The 20619-nt window shown below is 40.6% G+C and overlaps 1 protein-coding gene across 1 annotated transcript in view; it reads left to right on the top strand.

Moving 5' to 3' along the window:
- Positions 1-20619, top strand: part of Usp24 (ubiquitin specific peptidase 24) — a 129329-nt gene that overhangs the window by 60534 nt on the left and 48176 nt on the right. The window contains exons 23-36 of the mRNA XM_034502115.2: positions 124-177; positions 1611-1726; positions 3544-3610; positions 3735-3845; positions 4834-4932; positions 5021-5194; positions 7946-8031; positions 8245-8338; positions 10123-10278; positions 14013-14110; positions 16311-16406; positions 16521-16749; positions 17328-17487; positions 19088-19243. Of these exons, the coding sequence (XP_034358006.1) occupies positions 124-177; positions 1611-1726; positions 3544-3610; positions 3735-3845; positions 4834-4932; positions 5021-5194; positions 7946-8031; positions 8245-8338; positions 10123-10278; positions 14013-14110; positions 16311-16406; positions 16521-16749; positions 17328-17487; positions 19088-19243 (1696 nt within the window). The remainder of the gene's footprint in view (positions 1-123; positions 178-1610; positions 1727-3543; positions 3611-3734; positions 3846-4833; positions 4933-5020; positions 5195-7945; positions 8032-8244; positions 8339-10122; positions 10279-14012; positions 14111-16310; positions 16407-16520; positions 16750-17327; positions 17488-19087; positions 19244-20619) is intronic.

The raw sequence follows: 20619 nt of genomic DNA, 5'->3' as shown, positions 1-20619 counted from the left end.
TTATCAGTAAGTTGTGATCCTTGTTGTATCCCAATCTGATTTATTTTGTTATTTTGTCTTGACTAATGGTTACAATTAAATGCCAAAGTCTAATTTTAATTTCTATATACTTCCTACTTTCAGGACTCGGTGTCTTTACATAAGAAATTCATTGCTGATTGCTATACAAGACTAGAAGTGAGTAAATATTTATTAACTGGTCTTTTAAATGAGTTCTTTTTCCCTTTTATAAGTTTTATGTTTTCAAATAAATGTTGAGCGCTGATATCTGTGACTAGGTACTGTTGGAGAATTGATCAAAAGTACCATATCATGGTGTTCCGAATAGCTATGGCCGCTGATGTTGGTCAGGGCTGAGTGCTTGCTGCAAAGCATGAGAACTACAGTCAAAACTACGGGCCGCCATTACTGTGGGGTGTAACTTCAGTACTGGAGGCAACTCTCAGGGGTGCTCGCTTGGCCAGCAGGCGAATCCAAAACACTGAGCTTTAGGCTCAATGAAGAGATCCTGTATCAAAAACCAAGGTGGAGAGCAGTAGATACATAGTTTTACATTCTGAGCCCCACATGCATGAGCTCACACATGTACTCGTGAACATATGCACATATGCATGCGTGCTGACACATACACACACACCAATTATACTCTGTATAAAATCTTACCTTCTATCTTATCCCCTCTCCTATCTGTCTGTCTGTCCATCTAGCTAGCTCCTACTTGTGGGACATAAGGAACCATCTATTGTTCATAGATTCCACTTGGTAGTAGAGTGTCCATGCTTCACAAAATTTCTACAATAAGTGCTGTTTCAAACCACAGCAGGAGACTTGGAAGTAAATGATGTTGGCAGTCTGTGTTCATTAGAAGCCTGTGGTTTAATACCATCTCGATTCACTTTGACCACTGTAGTTCCATCATGATTAAAGCATTGAAGATTAATGCTCAATTGAAATCTGTGCTTAAGTTTTATGCCTAATGGAGTATTCCAAAAGTATAAATGCCTCTGTCCCTAGATATTAATAAATTGATCTTCCTCATGGCAAACATTAACTATTCTATAGTGTATACAATATTCCTCAAATTGTGACTTTCATACAAATATGTCATCATAAAAGACTTAAATATTCAAGGTCTTCTATATGAAATACAATATAAGTAAGTATTCACATATCTCAACTAGCTCTTTTTAATATTTTTTTATTTGTGTGTGTGTGTGTGTGTGTGTGTGTGTAATGGCACAGGAGGGATTCACATCCCATGTTGCATATGTGGAGGTTAGAAGACAAGCTTTTATTAAGTTAGTTCTCCTTCTCTCTTTACTTGGGTCCCAGGGATTCAGCTCAGATCCTTATGCTTTCTTGGCAAGTGTTTTACCTGCTGAGCCATCTCCTAGCCCTCAACTGACTCTTCTTGTGCCTCCCATAGGTTATTTGGTAAATACTGATTGTCACAACTGGAAAGAGTCGGGTTGGCACCTAGTGCTTAGAGACCAGAGATCCTGCTAAGTACCGTGCAGTGTGCAGGGCAGCTTTTGCAACAAGAAGTTAGCCTCAGTGTCAGAGACCGGGGTGAGAAACCCAGATGTAGAATGTTGTTTTGTACTTTACAGGCAGCCAGTTCAGCACTCGGTGGCCCCACTCTAACACATGCTGTGACCCGAGCAACCAAAATGCTCACTGCAACTGCCATGCCAACTGTGGCAACATCAGTTCAGTCTCCGTATAGGTAAGTGGCTTCAAAACTGAACACAACACAACACAACACAACACAAAAGTGAATATTATCACAAATGTTTAAGCTACATCCTCCCCACCATCTCTTCACTAGGCTCCTCAGAGCTTCTGTAAGCTGCTCTATCATGGAGAAACATAATTGAATGTTTCCTAAAGTCCACCTTTTGTCAGTGCCCTGAAGATCTGCAGTCACCTGAGTGGTGCTCATACCTACCCGTCTGCCCTGTGGGCACATTGTTTTCTTTTACTTCACTTCCTACCTCTTTGATGATGCTTAGCCTAATCATTGGGATTTAACGCCCCAAGTGTCCCTCTGCTGCCCTCTACTGGCAGATGCAGGTATAGTCCTTTTTTACTCCTGGAACAAGGTATATAATTTAACTTGTTGAGATATTATCACACACACACACACACACAGAGGCATGCGTGCGCACGCCCACAGACACACCCACGGTAATCAAAACATTGTCCTTTCCCAGATTCTTTTAAAATCTGTTTTTTTTTAATCTGCTGAGTATTTGTTATACTTTATTAATATGAAGGGATGGAGTGAGACCTAGCCCCCACAAGACCCCATTTTTAAATGTTCAAAGTGATTATAGAGTCAGTTCATGATAAGAATGAATACTTTCCACATTCTTGTTTGCATGCGTGCGTGCATATGTTTGCATGTGTTTCTGTGTGTGCATGTACATGGAAGTCTTATTACACGATGTTTCTAAGATTTAGTTCAGTTCTGTTGCTCAGTTTCTTAGGAGTTTATCTATCAGTTACCTATGGCCTATTGGATTGGGTTTTCTGATTGCTACTTTAAATGAATATACTTTCAACCCCTCTTTTCTAGTGCTTTTTATTCTGAATCTCAAATATAGCAAGCTAAAGAGGCCACATAGTTTTTAAAATATTCTTATTTAAATAGTGTTAATAAACTGTATTTCAGAGTTGAATCTGAGTAAGAGTGTTGTCATTTGTCTCATTTCAGAAGTTTTTAGAATCTGTAATTACTGTAGTCTGGGGAGTTTGCGTTATTCTACTGTAGTGTCACCATCACAGTGCTGTCTGTAGTGTCACCATCACAGTGCTGTCTATACTGTCACCATCACAGTGCTGTCTGTAATTCAGTTGATTGTTGAGATGGACTCAGAACAGGTTGCTCGCTTCTCTTACTCATTAAGGTCTTGGGTATTTCTCATCTGCCTGTGGGAGGATGGGCAGTGTGATTGAGCTAATAGCTATTTAAAGCGAGGGTGTTAGCACGGATTTCTATTCCTTAGCAGTTTAAGCTACTGACCACAAGCTACTCAAGTCTTATTATCTCAGATGATAAGTAAGATTCTAGAAGTCATTGATCAAGTAGTCATTGGATTTTATTTTCAATTAACAACTTGTGTTAGTGGTATATTTGTTTCCACTTGTCTTCTGATTTTCCCATCAAATGTCAGATTCCATATTTTTGCAGAATTTTGTGACATATTTTAGTTATGAGATTATGAACATCAAATTCTCTGATTGTTCTTGGTAGATTGGTGAACATGAAGCCCTGGAGACTTAGGTCCACTTTTTATAGTACAGCTGTTTAAAAAGGAGAGGAAACACGAGAAGGGGCAGCTTTACCTCCCATATTCCATTTGAGTGTGGCAGCTGTGAGTGGCCTTAAATACTGCTCACGGAGTGAACGGGTTTTCTGGTCTTTGTGTGTTTCAGTTTTGACTGTAATTCTGGGTTTGGTGGAATAGAATAGAATTGAGCTGAAGTCAGCAATTCATTTCATACATATTTTAAAACTTTCTTAATCTTTGTAACTCACAGATCAACAAAACTTGTCATAATCGAGAGGCTGCTGCTTCTGGCAGAACGCTATGTGATCACGATAGAGGTACGTGCTCGTCTTTTAGAGTGACTTGATTCATATTGCTAGAGGAAGTGGTGACGCAAGCATGTGTTTGCCATGTGCAGTTGTGCCACAGTGTATCTGACTCAGTCGGCTTATCTCTTTCAAGGACTTTTACTCTGTTCCACGAACTATTCTACCTCATGGTGCCTCATTTCATGGACATCTTTTAACTCTTAATGTTACCTATGAGTCTACCAAAGATACCTTCACTGTAGAGGTAGGTTTACACTAATATCTATACCTGTTTTCATAAAAATGTTGCTGGTGAAGATAAATGGTGGTTCCCAATGATACTTTATAAATAAATTGGAAATAAAGATAGATGTCTGGGAACAAGTATGCAGACTTACTTGGATCCCTAGCCCCAGGTGAAAAGCTGGGCATGGTAGTATGTACTTAAACTCCTAGGGCTGGGGGTGGGGTCCAGGGAGATTCCTTAGAGGTTGTTTAGCTATTCAGTGAACTCTAGGTTCAGTGAGTGCCTCAAAAAATAAGGTGGAGAGTAGTAGAAAAAGACACTTGAAATCATTCTCTGGTTTTCACACTCATTAATACATACACTCATACACCACACACATACATAAAGTAAGCCTGAAATGAAAGGAAAGCTTGGAGTATAAACAGAGTAAGTAAATATAAAATACAGTGTCAAATGAAGTTAAGTGTTATGAAGAATAAGTAATAGTAAAGGATAATAAGTTGGTTGAAGATGATGATATTCATGAAATATCTTGGATAAAGATGGACCCCTGAGATGGATCATGTTCAAGCAGGGATATGAAAAGCAGCAGAGTAATTGCTTTTATTAGTACAATCTTTCAGATAGAGAGCAGCAGGTATAAAAGCTCACAAGGTGGCTGTTAGGAGAGGGTTGATGAGAAAGGGTGGGGATAGAAGTGACTTCCAGGGAATGGCTTGAGATCTTACTCCATACATAAATGCGAGGAATGAAAGTACGGCATACAAGAGCATTTAACACTTGTATAGGGGAGCCACCCAAGAGCAGGAGTTCTTGAAAAGAACTAGTCTTCTTAGTTTATAGCAAAGGTCCAGTGCATAGCAGACACTCAGTTCTGCTGTGTGAAGGACTAAGTAAACAAAGGCTGGAGAGAAGTCAGTTAAGAGCACTGACTGCTCTTCCAGAGAGTAATGAAATAAAGTGAATAAGTGAATTCTCTCACCCAGTGTTGTATTGTATTTTCTAGGCTCACAGTAATGAAACCATAGGCAGTGTCCGGTGGAAGATAGCCAAACAGCTGTGCTCTCCTGTGGACAACATACAGATATTTACGAACGATAGTCTGGTGGGTTTAATGATTGTTGGCATGTTAGCCCAGGTTGAATAGTTTCCTCCTTTCTTACTCTCAGTAACTAAGAAACAACTTTGTGCAGCTGACAGTGAATAAAGATCAAAAGCTCCTTCACCAGCTGGGATTTGCTGATGAACAAGTTCTTACCGTGAAGACTTCTGGTAGTGGGACCCCCTCCGGGAGCTCTGCAGATTCCTCAACCAGCTCCAGCAGCAGCAGCAGTGGAGTTTTCAGTTCATCGTATGCCATGGAACAGGTAGAAACAGGGATTGAACAACTACTGCCTTCTGCTTTCAGCCTATACAGATTTGAGTGATCGCATCTTTATATTCTGGCAAGATCTGAATAAAGCAAACTATGTAATTGAGAACTGATTTGGAGCAGAGAAGATACATAATTTACCAGTCTTAGTCTTAGGATATTCTGAAGCACTGACTGGGTCCTCCTGTCTGGACTCCTGCCGTTCTCTCAACATCTTTCTCTGTTGAATTATTGATTGATTTATTTTTTTTATCTCTCCACTGGGCCCTTCTTCAGTACTCAGATGTGTTGTGCTATCTTAGTACTTTAGAGGCAGGGGAAGTAGATCATTGAGTAAAGTGTAAAGTGTTTGCCATACAGCCACGAGGAGCTGAGTTCACTCCCTAGCATCCACGTAAAAAAAGTACATATTTACATTCCCATCACTTAGGAAGCAGAGATAGGCAGGTCCCTGGGTTTCACTGGCCAGCAGCCTCCCATGCTTAGCAAGCTCCAGGCCAGGTTCATGTTCTCTACCTCTCAGCTGTCATCTTCTTTTTGTTTCAGGGGAGCACTATGGTCTCTTAAAATGCTTCCTTTATTTGGTTCTCAGTTCTCACCCCATCCTCTGCACCAGTCTTTAATCTCCTTTGTAGGTTGGTCTTCATCTCCCTTACAGAGGAGTTTCCAGGCCTATTCCTTGGACCTTCCTTTTCTCTGAATTCATTGCCAGATTGCATTGCATGAAGCCCACAGACGTGATCTGTCTACTAGCTCTGTCCCCTCGCTGACCACTGTACACCCCATGGTGCTATACCCAAAGCCAAGCTCCTCATTGTCCCTCGCTTAGCTTCTTGCCCTCCATCCTGAGCTTCATTTTAAAGTCTTGATCCATCTCAGATCATGGCATCTCTGTTCTTAGAAGCCATTCATACCCAAGCCCTTAGGTCAGAGGTTCTCAGCCTTCCTAATGCTGTGACCCTTTACTACAGTTTGTCATGTTGTGAGGACCCTTAGTTTTCATTAATAATTTTTCATTCAGTAATTTTCATTGCTACTTTATAACTGTAATTTTGCTACTGTTGAGGAGTGTAGTGTAAATACCGTCTGTGTTTTCCGATGGTCTTAGTGATCCCTGTGAAAGGGTCAAGAGCCCACAGGTTAAGAACTGCTGCCTTAGAGCCTGCCTTTCTCTTAAAGCCATATGCACCAGCAAATCTTTGGCTCTACCTTTATTATGTGTTCAGAGTCCAACTACTTTTCTCTGCCTCCACAGCTTCTGTACTGTTCAGGGCAAGCATCATCCTTCACCTGAGTATTACTGAGGATTACTACCATGTCCGGAGTCTACATGGCACTCGATACCCCCAAAACCATACTGTGCCACTCCTGAACCCACTCTATTACTACCATCTTACTCAAAGCAAAAAATAGGGCCTTTACTTGAGACTTTCAGAGTCTGCTGTTTAACCCCGCCCCTGGAGCATCTCTGAGGCCCTCTGCTATGACCCTTCTCTCACACCTTTAGAGCTGCTTGCTAATGGCTCTCAAAGGTAGTGGCGCCTGAACGTTTATTGTCTATGCAAAAAGTATTGTTTCCTAACATGATCACTAGGGTGTCTTATTCTCACTTGAGCTTTTGCTCAAATAATAGCTAGTTGTTCAGCCATCCTTGACATCCTGCTTACATTGTCAACCCCATTTCTGGTCTTACACTCTGCTCATGTCCCTTCTCTGCATGTTCTCATTAGCATACATTCTATCTCCTGTCTTCTGATAAAATACTAAGCTCCACAAGGATGAACTAGTTTATTTTGTTTGCTGCTTCACCCTAATACCTGAAACAGTACCTGGATCAGTCAGTGACTTCATGAGATAATTGATCAGTTTATAATTTTCTGTGGTAAGACTGAGGTTGGTGTCAGAGACACAGAACTGAAGAAAGCTGTTCTATTCTTTAGGGTTTTACTGTCTAGGGAAGAAGTGCATGTGAAGTGAAAGTATTTGTAAGATGTGTGTTCATTATATTTAGTCCTTTAATCCGTATGTAAAGTCTGATTCTCTTTCTTCTTGACAGCGTTATCACTGTAGATAGTACAGAGCACTTCAGGATGTACAGTGCTTAACAAGAACTTAAGAAATCTCAGTGTATCCTGATAGTTAACAAAAACAGTATAAATGGTGATTTTGAATTCAACAATTTAAAACTAATATATTCAGAGTTATATATCTGAATTTATTAAAAGTCTTTTACATATAAATATATTCTATAATGATGTCATTTCTTTTCCTGTGCCCTGTGACCAGGTATCTTGACTTTAATTCCATCTGAACCCCCTTTTTTGTGGTTTTGTCCACTTTGTCTTTCCTGATCTTAGTAACTATTTTCACCTTGAGTTCCATCTACCTGTCTGTTGGTTGTGAGTGATGTACACATAGGTACTACTTCATTTTTTTAAAAAATCATTCATTATCTCATTGCTCCAGAAAGCCACTGATAAGCTTCTTGCCTGTTTTCTGTTGCAGTTCCTACACATGCCCCTTTACTTCACTTCTGCTCCCTGCTTTTTGGACCTTAGTCCAAGCAGGTAGCCAGAGGAAGTGCTGACTGAGTGATACCCACTGAAAAGTGGTGACCTTCACTTTGTTCTTCAGTCTCCCCCAAACTTTGTAGTGCTAACCTCTCAGAACAAATATTGTTTGTAAGTTTGGTTAGAAAAAAAATTCTTTTGCCAGTATATATTTATATTTGATGTTTTTCCCTCAGGAGAAATCTCTCCCTGGTGTGGTGATGGCACTTGTATGTAATGTGTTTGACATGCTATACCAACTTGCCAATCTAGAGGAGCCAAGGTAAATGCATGTATTATGAGCTTGAAAGCAAGTTATTAAAGTTAATGAGCCAAGCAAATTTTACTTGTAATATATTTCATTATATATCTAAAATATATATACTAAATTTATTTCATAGTAGTATATAAATTTATACTAAAAGGACTATTGCTGAAGCTATAGCTTATATGAAAGAAATTAAAGAAACTTATTTTATTTTTGAAATTTTCTCAGAATAACTCTACGAGTACGGAAGCTTCTGCTCTTGATACCCACTGATCCAGCCATTCAAGAAGCCCTTGATCAGCTGGACTCTTTAGGCAGAAAGGTATTCATATTTTTGATAGTTGTTTAACTAGCTTGAAATTTTGTGCCATGATTCATTGAAAACATTACCTGAATCCTATGAAGGTCATATGATATTATATTTCTATAATACTTTTCTTTTTTTGAAAAATACCTCTGCAAGTGTCAGGCTATGGAGTGAAGCACTAAGAGATGAGAATGAAAACTTGGATTGACACAGTCTTCCTTATGCCATAAGTTAAAATCAGATCCTTGTGTTGCTTTGTGAAAGGTCCAAACATATCCAACTATGAGATAGAGCATTGGGAAGAGCCTTTTCTATTGTCTTCTCTATGCTCTTGGCATAAAAAGGAAGACTGACGCCCAGAGAGATGTACTTATGGTTCAGGGGTAGGGCAGTTCTGATGCATTGAGATGTTTCTCTTCTCAATGCTGAGAGAGCCTCTGCAGGTGTCAGGCTATGGAGTAAAGCACTAAGAGATAAGAACGAAAACTTGGATTGACTTCATCAACCTGCATCGGACCCTGGGGAGTCTGATGCCAGGAGATTTATTTCCAACAAATTTAAACACAGTATAATTTGGAAAAAAACGTTTCCTGGTGTAATATAATCTCCTAGTGCACAAAGAAATGTAATTACATTGAAACTCAACTCAGGATGCATGTCATTTCTTCCAAGAAGATGGGTTCTAGAGAGATGATACCTGTACTAGCTAAGGGCCTAAGGAAGAGTCTGGTCTGGTCTGGTCTTGGTCATGTAGATAGTGTAGGGCTATTAGTTACCTCTAGTTCTAGTTGTGGGAGCTTGAGTGTGCCGTGTATACCAGTAATGTAAGAGTTCTTAGACTAAACAGTTTACATGTCCGTTCCTTCGAGGGAACAGTCCTGCGTGCTTCACATTCATTCCTGCTTTCACTGGAGATCTGTAGGTCCAAGGACCTCTGTGTTACCAAAAGATGCCTCCCTGGATGTGATCACTCCATGTCTGAAGTCTTGCATAATGGAGTTGTTGTTACTTTTTTTCACAAGCGACTCTTAAAGTTCATTCTGTCTGAGTATGTTGGTGCCTACCTGTAATCCCAGCACTCAGGAGGCAGAAAAGATCTAAGTTTAAGTATAAGAACTACTTAACGGGTCCTGTCTCGAAAAGACAGTTTTGGACACTTGCCTTCATACAAAGGTTTGGGTTCGGTTCCTAGCATTACAGAGAAAAAAATAAAAATAATAAAATTTATTTTGTTTTAATTTTTAAAATAATGTTCCCTAAGAGATTTATTTACACATCAACTATTTTATATGTCATATTTTTCAATTATATTCTCAGAAGTAATTCTGAGAATTCAGAGTTGTTAAAACTGAGTTTTTTATTTAATTTTTAAGTAGTTGTTGATATTTGGATCTGCAATCATGTTGTCTGAGGCTTATGTGTTGAGAGAGAACTCATAACTGAAATATGTCATTAGTGTCAGTTGAAAAGAAATTCTCAAGACTACTAAATTATCAATCTTACAGTTTTATTAAAAGCATAAAATGTAAACATGGAGACAAAATGGCTTTGCAAGTATTTCTAAGAGTGCAGTCTCAAGGCATTCATGAAGTGTGTGACCATTGTTCACTGAACTCAGTTGTATAGTGAGTTTGATGTTTTGTGACTAGAGAATTAACTGGTTTTATGAAGCTTTTTTTTTTTTTTTGAGAACTTTATTATTATGGCTTATATTAAAGAGGGAAAGAACACAAAGCACTGAGATCTGCTTCTCTTTAAAGTGTGACTTTTTAAGACACGTTCTACTCTTTCAAACATAGAAAACTTTACTCTCTGAAACAAGCTCCCAGTCTTCAAAGTCTCCATCACTTTCATCAAAGCAGCAGCATCAGCCAAGTGCCAGCTCCATCTTGGAAAGTTTGTTTCGCTCCTTTGCTCCTGGCATGTCAACCTTCAGAGTGCTCTACAACTTGGAAGTAAGAAACGCCATTTCCTATTTCCTTCCATTTCATTTGACAGACACCAGAAACAAGTGAAAGATTTTATTGTGGGATGATCTACCAGAAAATTAATGCAGGAAAAAAAGAGTGAAACTTTTTCACCTTTGAAAATTCCCATTTATACCACTATACATTGTTTACTCCCAACTAGAATCTAGGAGGTCCTGAGTCAGACATCTCTTGCCTTCCTCTATAAGCTTTGCAAGTCTGTAATATAATTATCTTTAACTTTCTTGATTAAATACATTGTAATATTTCTTTAAGTTGTAGTTTGTTGCCATTAACAGTTTTATGAAGAGTCTGTCAAGAAGCATACTAACATTACTATTCTTTTATTATATTATTTTATTTATTTTTTATATTATTTATTTATTTATATTATATTATTTTTATATTATTTATTTATTTATTTTATTTATTATTTATATTATTTATTCTATTATTATATTACGTTCTAAGAAGGCTATTAAATGAATTAGAGCACTTTTTATCTTTTATTATTTTATTATCTTTTATTTAGTCATCCAGGGTTTTCTAATAAATCTTTAGACTGAAGTAGCTTCAACCACAATTTATTCCTTATAGTTGTGGAGACTGGACAATCCCAGATCAAACCATCAGCTGACTCAGTATCCGATTAGAACCTCCTCCTGTTGGTTCATAGACACAGTTCTCACTGGGTCCTCACTGGTAGACAGAGGGTGAGAGGGCTCTCTGAAGTCACCTAGACAGACAGAGGGTGAGAGGGCTCTCTGAAGTCACCTAGACAGACAGAGGGTGAGAGGGCTCTCTGAAGTCACCTGGACAGACAGAGGGTGAGAGGGCTCTCTGAAGTCACCTAGACAGACAGAGGGTGAGAGGGCTCTCTGAAGTCACCTAGACAGACAGAGGGTGAGAGGGCTCTCTGAAGTCACCTGGACAGAGGGTGAGAGGGCTCTCTGAAGTCACCTGGACAGAGGGTGAGAGGGCTCTCTGAAGTCACCTGGACAGACAGAGGGTGAGAGGGCTCTCTGAAGTCACCTAGACAGACAGAGGGTGAGAGGGCTCTCTGAAGTCACCTAGACAGACAGAGGGTGAGAGGGCTCTCTGAAGTCACCTGGACAGAGGGTGAGAGGGCTCTCTGAAGTCACCTGGACAGAGGGTGAGAGGGCTCTCTGAAGTCACCTGGACAGAGGGTGAGAGGGCCCTCTGAAGTCACCTGGACGGAGGGTGAGAGGGCTCTCTGAAGTCACCTAGACAGAGGGTGAGAGGGCTCTCTGAAGTCACCTAGACAGACAGAGGGTGAGAGGGCTCTCTGAAGTCACCTAGACAGACAGAGGGTGAGAGGGCTCTCTGAAGTCACCTAGACAGACAGAGGGTGAGAGGGCTCTCTGAAGTCACCTAGACAGACAGAGGGTGAGAGGGCTCTCTGAAGTCACCTAGACAGACAGAGGGTGAGAGGGCTCTCTGAAGTCACCTGGACAGAGGGTGAGAGGGCTCTCTGACATCACCATAGACAGAGGGTGAGAGGGCTCTCTGAAGTCCCAGTCCACCTTATCAGCTCATTGTCTTCAGGACCTGATTACTTCCCACAGTCCCACACCCTGTAAGGCATTAGGAGTTAAAATACAGTCATTCAGTCAAATGCAGGTTCTTACCTTGTTAGAAATAGCTTTAAATGAATATATTCAATTCACCAAACACTACTTATTTCCTGTGTACAAATTATTATAGTAGTTAAAAAAGACAAAGTAGTGCCTTCCAGGTTTTTAAGTAAGACACATGGGATGCTAGGTATACTTAATCAGGAAAGCAAAGCGTAAACAAAGGGAAAAGAGTCTGGGTGCAAACATTTCTGCTCATAGATCAGGCCCTCTAATCACTGTGTTTGTAGAAGATAAAGCCTTGAATGAATTGGCTTTATCCTACAGGGGTATGTTCTTCACATCAATGACTAAGCAGCCTTAGTGTATCACAATGCCTAAATGAAGAACGGGTATCTTGATTAGTGTGTATTTCAAGTAGATTTTGAGTCATACAAATGTCATAATTAGTGAGGGGAAGCATGTATTTTCCCTGAAGTGCACTCATCTGATCTGATCTGGAGTTCCACTTGTTGCTTATATGTTCAGAACATGATGATATTACATATCAGCGTTAGAGTATTCATTGTTCTGAAAAGACAGATTAGCTTAAAAGAAGAAAATATTTAATAAATCATTTTAAAATGAAATTTGTCCTTATATAACATAGACATTTGAAAATAAGTATGATATTCCAAAACAAAATTGTCTGAAAGTTTTTGGCCTACTTAAAATTTTCATCTTATGATTTCTACTGGATTTATTGCTTTTGAGTAGATGTTTTATCATCAGTATTTAAGAGCACCTAGCAAAGCAAGACTGTGCTGGCAGTTGGGTGTAGCTCATCACAGACTCCCTAAAGTGCATTGTCTTAGAACCAAAGTACTGATTATAAACACGTCCAATGTAATTTTAAGGCTGTAAAGTAACTGAATTCCTTCGATAGGTCTCTTTTGCTTCAAATGTACAAAATATGTAGAAAATATAACTTCCAAAAAGTACTTGGTTTTGCTAGTTTCTAAATTTCCTTGAACTTTGCTCATTAGTTTACACTTGTCTACCAGGAAACCTCCAAACTAATACTGTAAATACCTGTTCCTTTGAGGAAAATTGATTTCCTTTGAGGAAAATTGTTGCTAAGTACAGGGTGTGTGTGCATGTCGATGGCTAACTGTCCTCACAGAAAGGACTGCAGAGCAGAGGACTCCCCTTTTCCATCTGTGCTTAGCCTCTGAAACTGCCGATCCCCTTCCCAAAGAGAAGAAAGTTTCTCCAATAAAAAAAATCAAGAACCCATATGAAGTGCATGAGTTCACAGTGCTCATGGTTCACAGAAGCAGAGTAGGAACGTAGAGAGGAGAGAGGTGTTTTGAGTTGAAAATATCTAGTTTAAAACTAAGATTATATGAGATCTTTAAATCCTAAACGAGCTCTTGTTTCCTGGACACTTGTTTGTGCTGCTGCTCACTAGTACCTTAGCATTGTCTGTCCTTGGTTTGACAGCTTCTGTTGCATATGGTACATGTAGCCATTATCCTCCTTTAGCTGACAGGGAACACGAGGCTGTGGGGAAATTACAAATGTATGATCTCTCAGCTCAAAGCTGATAACATTAGAACATGACTAACTGGGTTGTACTAAACTGTGATTTCTGTGATAGACTCCTCCACCCACCACTATATTCAGTTAAGCTTTACTTTAAGGTAGGCATTGTAGTATCAGAGAAGGGCAGAGACGTTAGAGTAAGACCCACCTCACCTACATGTGCCTACACAGAGCACATATCCAGTGAGGAGGTGCTGTGCTCTTTAAGGACTTCAGCTAGTGCTTTTTGGTTTTGAACTGTTTATAAAAATCTGGACTTGGACTATGTGTGTTTAAAGAACATATTTTACATATTACATGAATTTATTTGTTATCAAAGCTTGAAGGCATTTCATGAAAACACTTGGTTCAAAACTGGAAAAAGAAATTCTAATTAAGCACAGTATGGAAAATGTGATTACCTTTACTGAGGGAAGTCGGCCTTCAGAATCTTCTGTGGGAACTAAGAGGTGGCACCAAAGGAATTCTGCCTTGAGCTGTGTGAATAAGAGTACTCTCTACAGAAAACGTTAGAGTGACTAACTTTGCTTCTTTGTTCCCCAGGTTCTAAGCTCCAAACTCATGCCTACAGCTGATGATGACATGGCCAGAAGCTGTGCAAAGTCCTTCTGTGAGAATTTCCTCAAAGCCGGAGGCTTGAGGTTTGTGAGTTGTAAAACCCGACTTGGTCATATTGGTTTATTTCTCCCATGTGAGACTTGCTTATTCCTCCAGTGAACTGTGTGAGGCATTATGAGGGTTAGAACAAATAGTCGTGGTGCCTTGATGTCTTAGAATGTTTCTATTCATTTTCTGACTTTTCATTACTTGGGAAAACTTAGAGAAGAATGTCTCTCCCATCTTCAAGGGAGGGAGATTTTCAAGAAAAGTAAAGTTGAGGTGGACGCCTCTCTTTCTTGAGTCATCTGTGTGTCTGTGTCCTGTCTTGCAGCAACACTGATGCTAGTGAGGTGGAGTTGATTAGTGGGAACCCTTCTCTTGAGAAGCTTGTGCTCAAGTGGAGAGTAACAGCTAGCTTGCCTGAAAGCCATGGCATGTGGCCACGGCTGAGGGAGGGGAGACTGGAGTAAGAAGCTAGGAGATGCTTCATCAAAAAGGGATCTTTGAGCTGGGAGTTGAGAATGAGTAGACTGTCCCTTAGGTCGGTAAGCATTAGAGAGAGTGCTGTAATCCAGGGAGAGGGCAGAGTAAGTCAAAAGCGTAACCATGTATCTCTTGTACTACTCAGGGAGACCTGACTAGAAGGTCCAAGTGAAGAAAGGTCCTCAGGCAGGAAGGAATGAAGACCAACTTGAAGTTTGAGCAAAAGATGGTTAATAGAAGCCCTGTGTGGAAAAATTGCATAGAAGAGAATCTAGGCAGGGACCTTGAAGATAAAGAGGGGGAAATGAAGATTAAAATAATTCCCAAGCAGCAGGTAGATAGATGGCTCAGTGGTTAAGAGTGCTGACTCTGTTACAGAAGACCTGGGTTTCGTTCCCAGTACCCACATCGCAGCTAACAACCACTTCTAACCACGGGATCCAACACCATCTTCAGATTTCCACAGGATATTTTACATACACACACACACTGTAAAATTAATATTAAAAAATATTTACAAAGCATTGTGGAAGTTCTAGTGTCACAAGAAATTTCTTGTGCTTACCCCCTTCTCCTTGCAGTTCCCCACCTGCAGGCTTCCTGCCTGCCTCCGTTTCTCCATCCCCTACCCCTTCTTTCCTTAGACAGGGTCTTATTCTGTAGGCCAGGCTAGCCTAGAATTAACTTTCTAACTCAGGCAGGCCTGCCATGATTATATCAATTCTATAGCCTTTTCTTCAGCTGCTGTATCTAGTTTTCATTCTGCATTTTAGGAATGTTCTTCTTTAAACATTTCAAATTATCCAAGTTTGCATGTCTGTGGTAGTCAGAGCATTATTCTTGAACTTGCTGTGTGTGTGTGTTAGTTTATATGTTATGCATTATTTTAAGCAATGGGAACAGAGAGCAGTGAGTACAGTAGACAGATTTATGTCCCCATAAAGCTTGCAGTCTGCTAGAGAGGGGGACAAACAGAAGCAGTAAGTAATGGTTCACAGTCAGAGGATTAAGAGCTACAGAAGAGCTAAGGAGTAAGCTTGAGATGCTGAATGGGAGATGAGAAAGTGTCTGCTTGGTGAGGTGACATTACAGAAACTTGAAAACTAGGGAGAGGCAAAGCTTGGAGAGCAACTAGTTGTCTACTCTTGTGTGGGGAAGCTGCCTTGTACCTATGTAGGACACCAGAGAGCAGAGTGCTCAAAGCCAGTGACTTTGGCCCTATAGAATGTGGCACTCTGCAGACACTCAGGATCAGGATGTGTAGCACCTCACAGTCTGCTCCGCACACTCTCCCTTTCCTGTTCACATAGGAAGCCATTGACCAAGTTTGTGCAGATGAATACCGTGATCCGGTTTATGTTAAAACAACCGCTCTGTTTGACCTTCCGAGAGTAGATTTGGAGGGTGGAGAGGTAAGAATGGAAGCAAGGAAAGTAGAGATGAAAACAAGCTTGATTGAATACACCAATTTTTGATATATTTTTTAATTACTAGTTCTACTAATACCAAGGTAGGCATTGTTCTGTGATGGCAAACCAATTAGTGAGAAAAGCTGCAATCTGAACATACTATCTTGGTTATCTGTAAAGCAAAACCACAGGTCTAATTATTATGGAAGTCCTTGTGATAGAAATATATGTGGATAGTTCATTTATATGTAGAAACTTGGTAGCTAAACATTTATGGAATATTGCATTTAGTTTTCTATTTTAAAGAAATTGAAGTCTTTAATATTCTGTCTTTGTTCTTTCTTTGAAGTTTGGTTGTAAATGTCATGCAGAGAGATTCCATCCCATCGGAAGTAGACTATGAGACAAGGCAGGGTGTTTATTCTATCTGTCTACAACTTGCAAGGTATGAAGATGTACTGCGTTATTCTCTCAAGGCAATATTTACTTTTCTTCCCAATTTTATCATTTTAAAAGACTATGAAGTAATTTCAAATGTGTGTTGTGTTCTCTGTTTAAGGTTTTTGCTTGTTGGACAGACAATGCCAACATCATTAGATGAAGACCTCACCAAAGATGGCATAGAAGCACTTTCTTCCCGTCCATTCCGAAATGTCAGCCGGCAGACAAGCAGACAGATGTCCCTATGTGGGACCCCAGAAAAGTCATCCTACAGACAGTTGTCAGTGTCAGACAGGTCTTCCATTAGGGTTGAGGAAATCATTCCCGCTGCTCGAGTTGCAATACAAGTAAGTAGTCAGTGAACTCAGGAAGTCACAAGTACCTCTTACTTGGGAGAGGGCGTTGGGAATATAGAACAGCCCTAGTGTGAACACTGCTTTCAAGCAATTTATCGTGAGTAGAAAGGAGACTACAAGTACAGAAACCATGAGCTCGGGGTGAAAGTAGCAAGTGTAAAACTGCAGAAACACAGCCTTCCGTGATCTCAGCAGTATGTCATTCACCAGTGCTATTGTGTGTGTTTAAGCCACGAGGTCCTAAATGGTGAACAGGATGAGGGAGTTGGAGAGGAGACTGGTTCAAATAAAAAGAACAAAACCGGAGCTCACATGCTGAGTGACAGGACATTCATGGAAGCTGAAGTGTACTGTGTAGGAGGGGATGTGGCAAGAAAACAGGTTGAGGAATGATTGGGTAAACTAGAGCATGGGGATTAGGGACTCCAGGTAATGGCTCCTAGTGAGCATGTGTGAGGACAGTGAGAAGGCCAATCCTGTGTGACCTGAGAGGGAAGGGGTGTATCCTGAGGCCACAGTTGGAGAAGTCAGCATGTCTTTCTCATAATACCCTTTCCATGCCTCCTTAGACTATGGAAGCAAGTGATTTCACTGCGACTGTGGCTTGTTTCATGAGACTGTCATGGGCTGCAGCTGCAGGACGGCTTGATCTTGTCGGAAGTAGCCAGCCAATTAAAGAAAGTAATTCTCTGTTTCCTGTTGGAATTAGAAGCAGACTCAGCAGTTCAGGTACTGATTTAAAATGGGACAGTGCTTTTAAGAAAACACAGAACAGTATGTTTCCCTATGGCTTTTTGGTCCTCTTTAGTATGTGTGTGTGCTTGGTATACATATGCATACGTGTGTGTCTGTGTGTGTGTGTGTGTGTGTGCGCGTGCGCGCGCGCGTGTGTGTGTATTTATAACAATAATTATTAAAAAGGACGAGGCTATAAATTTGAGAGGGAGTGGGGAGGGGTTGGATGGGGGTAGAAATGATGTAAATACAGTACCCATGTAGAAAAATCTCCAGAACAAAAAGGACAATAATAGAACATTGGACAAGAATTGGCTGTAAGAATAATCCATGTGCAGATTTGTCAGATTATAAAGAGAAGCCTTTTCTCTTGCTTTTGAACATAATTAAAAAATTCATGAGTCTTGACACCTTGTTTAAGAGAAAGGGCAATTATTAATGCATGGAATAAGTACAGATGTCAAGTCCTGCCATCTTTAGCTTTGCTGAGTATAAAAGTGTTACCACACCTATAATTTGAGGCTGAAACATAAATTTTTCAGAAGTCTAGCATGGTAAATAGTTCTTTTCTTGGTTTGGCACAGCTCCAAGCCCCCACTCCAGAGTGGTGTGTGTGTGTGTGAGAGAGAGAGAGAGAGAGAGACAGACAGAGAGACAGACAGAGAGAGAGAGACAGACAGAGAGAGAGAGACAGAGACAGAGTGCCATGCATAGCTTGTGTGTGAGCTAGAGATCAGTATAAGATTATTGTTCTTCAGATATTTTTGGTTTTTGGTTTGGGGTGAGAGCAGCTGGTTTGAGACAGGGTCTCTCTCGTTGACATAGAAATCATCCATTAGGCTGGGCTGACCCAGCAAGCCCTAGAATGTGCCTGTGTCCACTTCCCCACTGCTGGATTTCTAGGTAGGTTACTATGCCCAGCTGTGCCCATGAGTTCTGGGTACTGCAGGTTCTTATAATTAGCATACTAAGCATCTTACCAACTGAGCCACCCTTGTAGGCCCTGCCCACTTATTTTTGTTCGGCCTTTTCATGTAGCTGTATTTCTTAGCTTTGTTAGTTTTTCCTGCTCTATATGTTTATAAATACATCGATAGTAAAAGGTTTTTCTAATTTGACTTAGTTTGGGTTTTTTGAGGTAGTGGTCTCACCATAGCCTTGGCTGGCCAGGTGCTTGCTATATAGACTAGGGTCACCTCAAATTCAAAGAGATCTGTCTACCCTGCTTCTCCATTGCTGGGATTGAAGGTGTGTGCTGTCATACCCAGCTTAATAATAGTTTTGATTATGACAGAATATGTAGAAATGTTGTTATATTTTTAGGATTCTTGTGTCCATGTAGTCCATCGAGATCATCTTATAAGATACAAGACATTCTCCCACCTGAAAGCAGTTTTGTCATGTGAAAACATTTTGAATCCCTGCAAATGTGTTTGGGACAAAACAGCTGGTATGCATCGAGTAGGGAGATTCCAACCCCTGCTCCCCAGCAGTGCTTTCTTCCAGTATGAATATTGCACAGGGACTGTGGTTCTTACATGAAAATACTGCAAGTTCCTAGGAGCCATACTAAACTTGTGTTCCCTGCTTTCAGGAAGCAATTGCAGCTCTAGCAGTGAAGGAGAGCCAGCAGCCCTGCATGCTGGGATCTGTGTCCGGCAGCAGTCTGTGTCCACCAAAGATGCCCTGATTGCTGGAGAGGCTTGGTCTCTTCTTGTTACCTGCCTGCAGCTTCGGAGTCAGCAACTGGGTAGGAGGAGGCTTATTAGTAATTCATTTCTTTCAGAGAAAAGCCAGGTTCCTGTAAAGAATTGGCATTACTTTATAAAAAGCTTCTTTTGATGGGAGAAGGGCTAGAGAAAGTAAGGATGTAGAGCAGGTGGCAGCAGTGCTAGAGTGGTTAATTCTGCAGGATGTTTGAGTGTTCTCTGAGCCTTTTGTGTCCACACATACAATTCTACATCCGGTGCTGTAGGGTGCCATGTCTGCTCTATTGGAAATAATTGTAACTAAGGAATTAGCACCCAGCTTACTAGTTTATAATATATTCCTAGGTCTGGTTCTATAACCTTTGTTAATGACTTCTAGTGGGTGGAGATGCTAGGCCTTAGTACCTCAATATCTTTGCTCTGTTGTCTCTTTTTCTTATGACCCTATCCAGCCTCAAATCCACTAGACACTGTTACCCTCCATGTTAGTTTGAATCTGTGGTCTGGGTCATTCTCCTCATCATTCTACTTGAGATATCTCAAACCTAACCTATCCAGAATAACTTTGATCTTGCTCATATCACTCAGAAGTTCTACCAATTTATGAACAGAGCAGTTCCAGCTTCCTGCATACTCTGCCTAAGAACCTTGGAGTAAATGTTATGTCAGCGTAACCTCCTTCAGATTCTGGATTCTACCTGTTTGTACCCCTGTCGTGCGTGGTTAGTGCTTCCACACAGCCAGCCGCTAGCTCTTAATTGGATTGTACCAATCAATGCTGGCTAATTTCTCCCCCTACTCCTGCTCTTATAGTTGACTCCTCAGACATGCTCCTTCTTCAGAACTCCCAGGCTTCTCTGCTTAACCACAGTAAAGCTAACTCTTTACTGAGTCCCTAAACCCAACACAGGCCAATATAACAGGGACTCTGTTTCTCCCATCTTCTAGTTTATCCCTCACTTGCTGACTTGTTTGCTATTTCCTCAATACACAAGATATGTTCCTGCCACAGGTCCTTTACACTGGCTGGTCCCTCTTTCTCTTAATGCTCTTTCCTTACCTGCAAGTCTTTACACACAGAACACCCTGGTTAGACATTCCTTGACCATCTTCCCAGAAGCCTAATTTTTCCCCCTGCCCTCACACAACCCAAACCCTTCCCTTACTTTTTCAACATCATTTGTTTTTATAATTGTCAATACAATACACTCATTTTTCATGGTATTGCCATCATCCCCTCTCCTCCAACTACACTGTGAGCACCAGAGACTTGTTCATTGCATTCCCTGCTGAATCTCCAGCCCCCAAACACTTTGTAATATGCAGGAAGCTCTCAGGAAATAGTCAGAAGCAAAGTAACTTTAGTTCTGGGAATTGTAGGCATTGTCTAGTCTTAGCTGTAATGACTTATTTCAGA

This window comes from Arvicanthis niloticus, chromosome 5, assembly GCF_011762505.2.
Source record: "Arvicanthis niloticus isolate mArvNil1 chromosome 5, mArvNil1.pat.X, whole genome shotgun sequence".
Taxonomy (NCBI): Eukaryota; Metazoa; Chordata; class Mammalia; order Rodentia; family Muridae; genus Arvicanthis; species Arvicanthis niloticus.
Note: the sequence above shows the minus strand (reverse complement) of the source record. Positions and strands in the feature narration are given on the sequence as shown.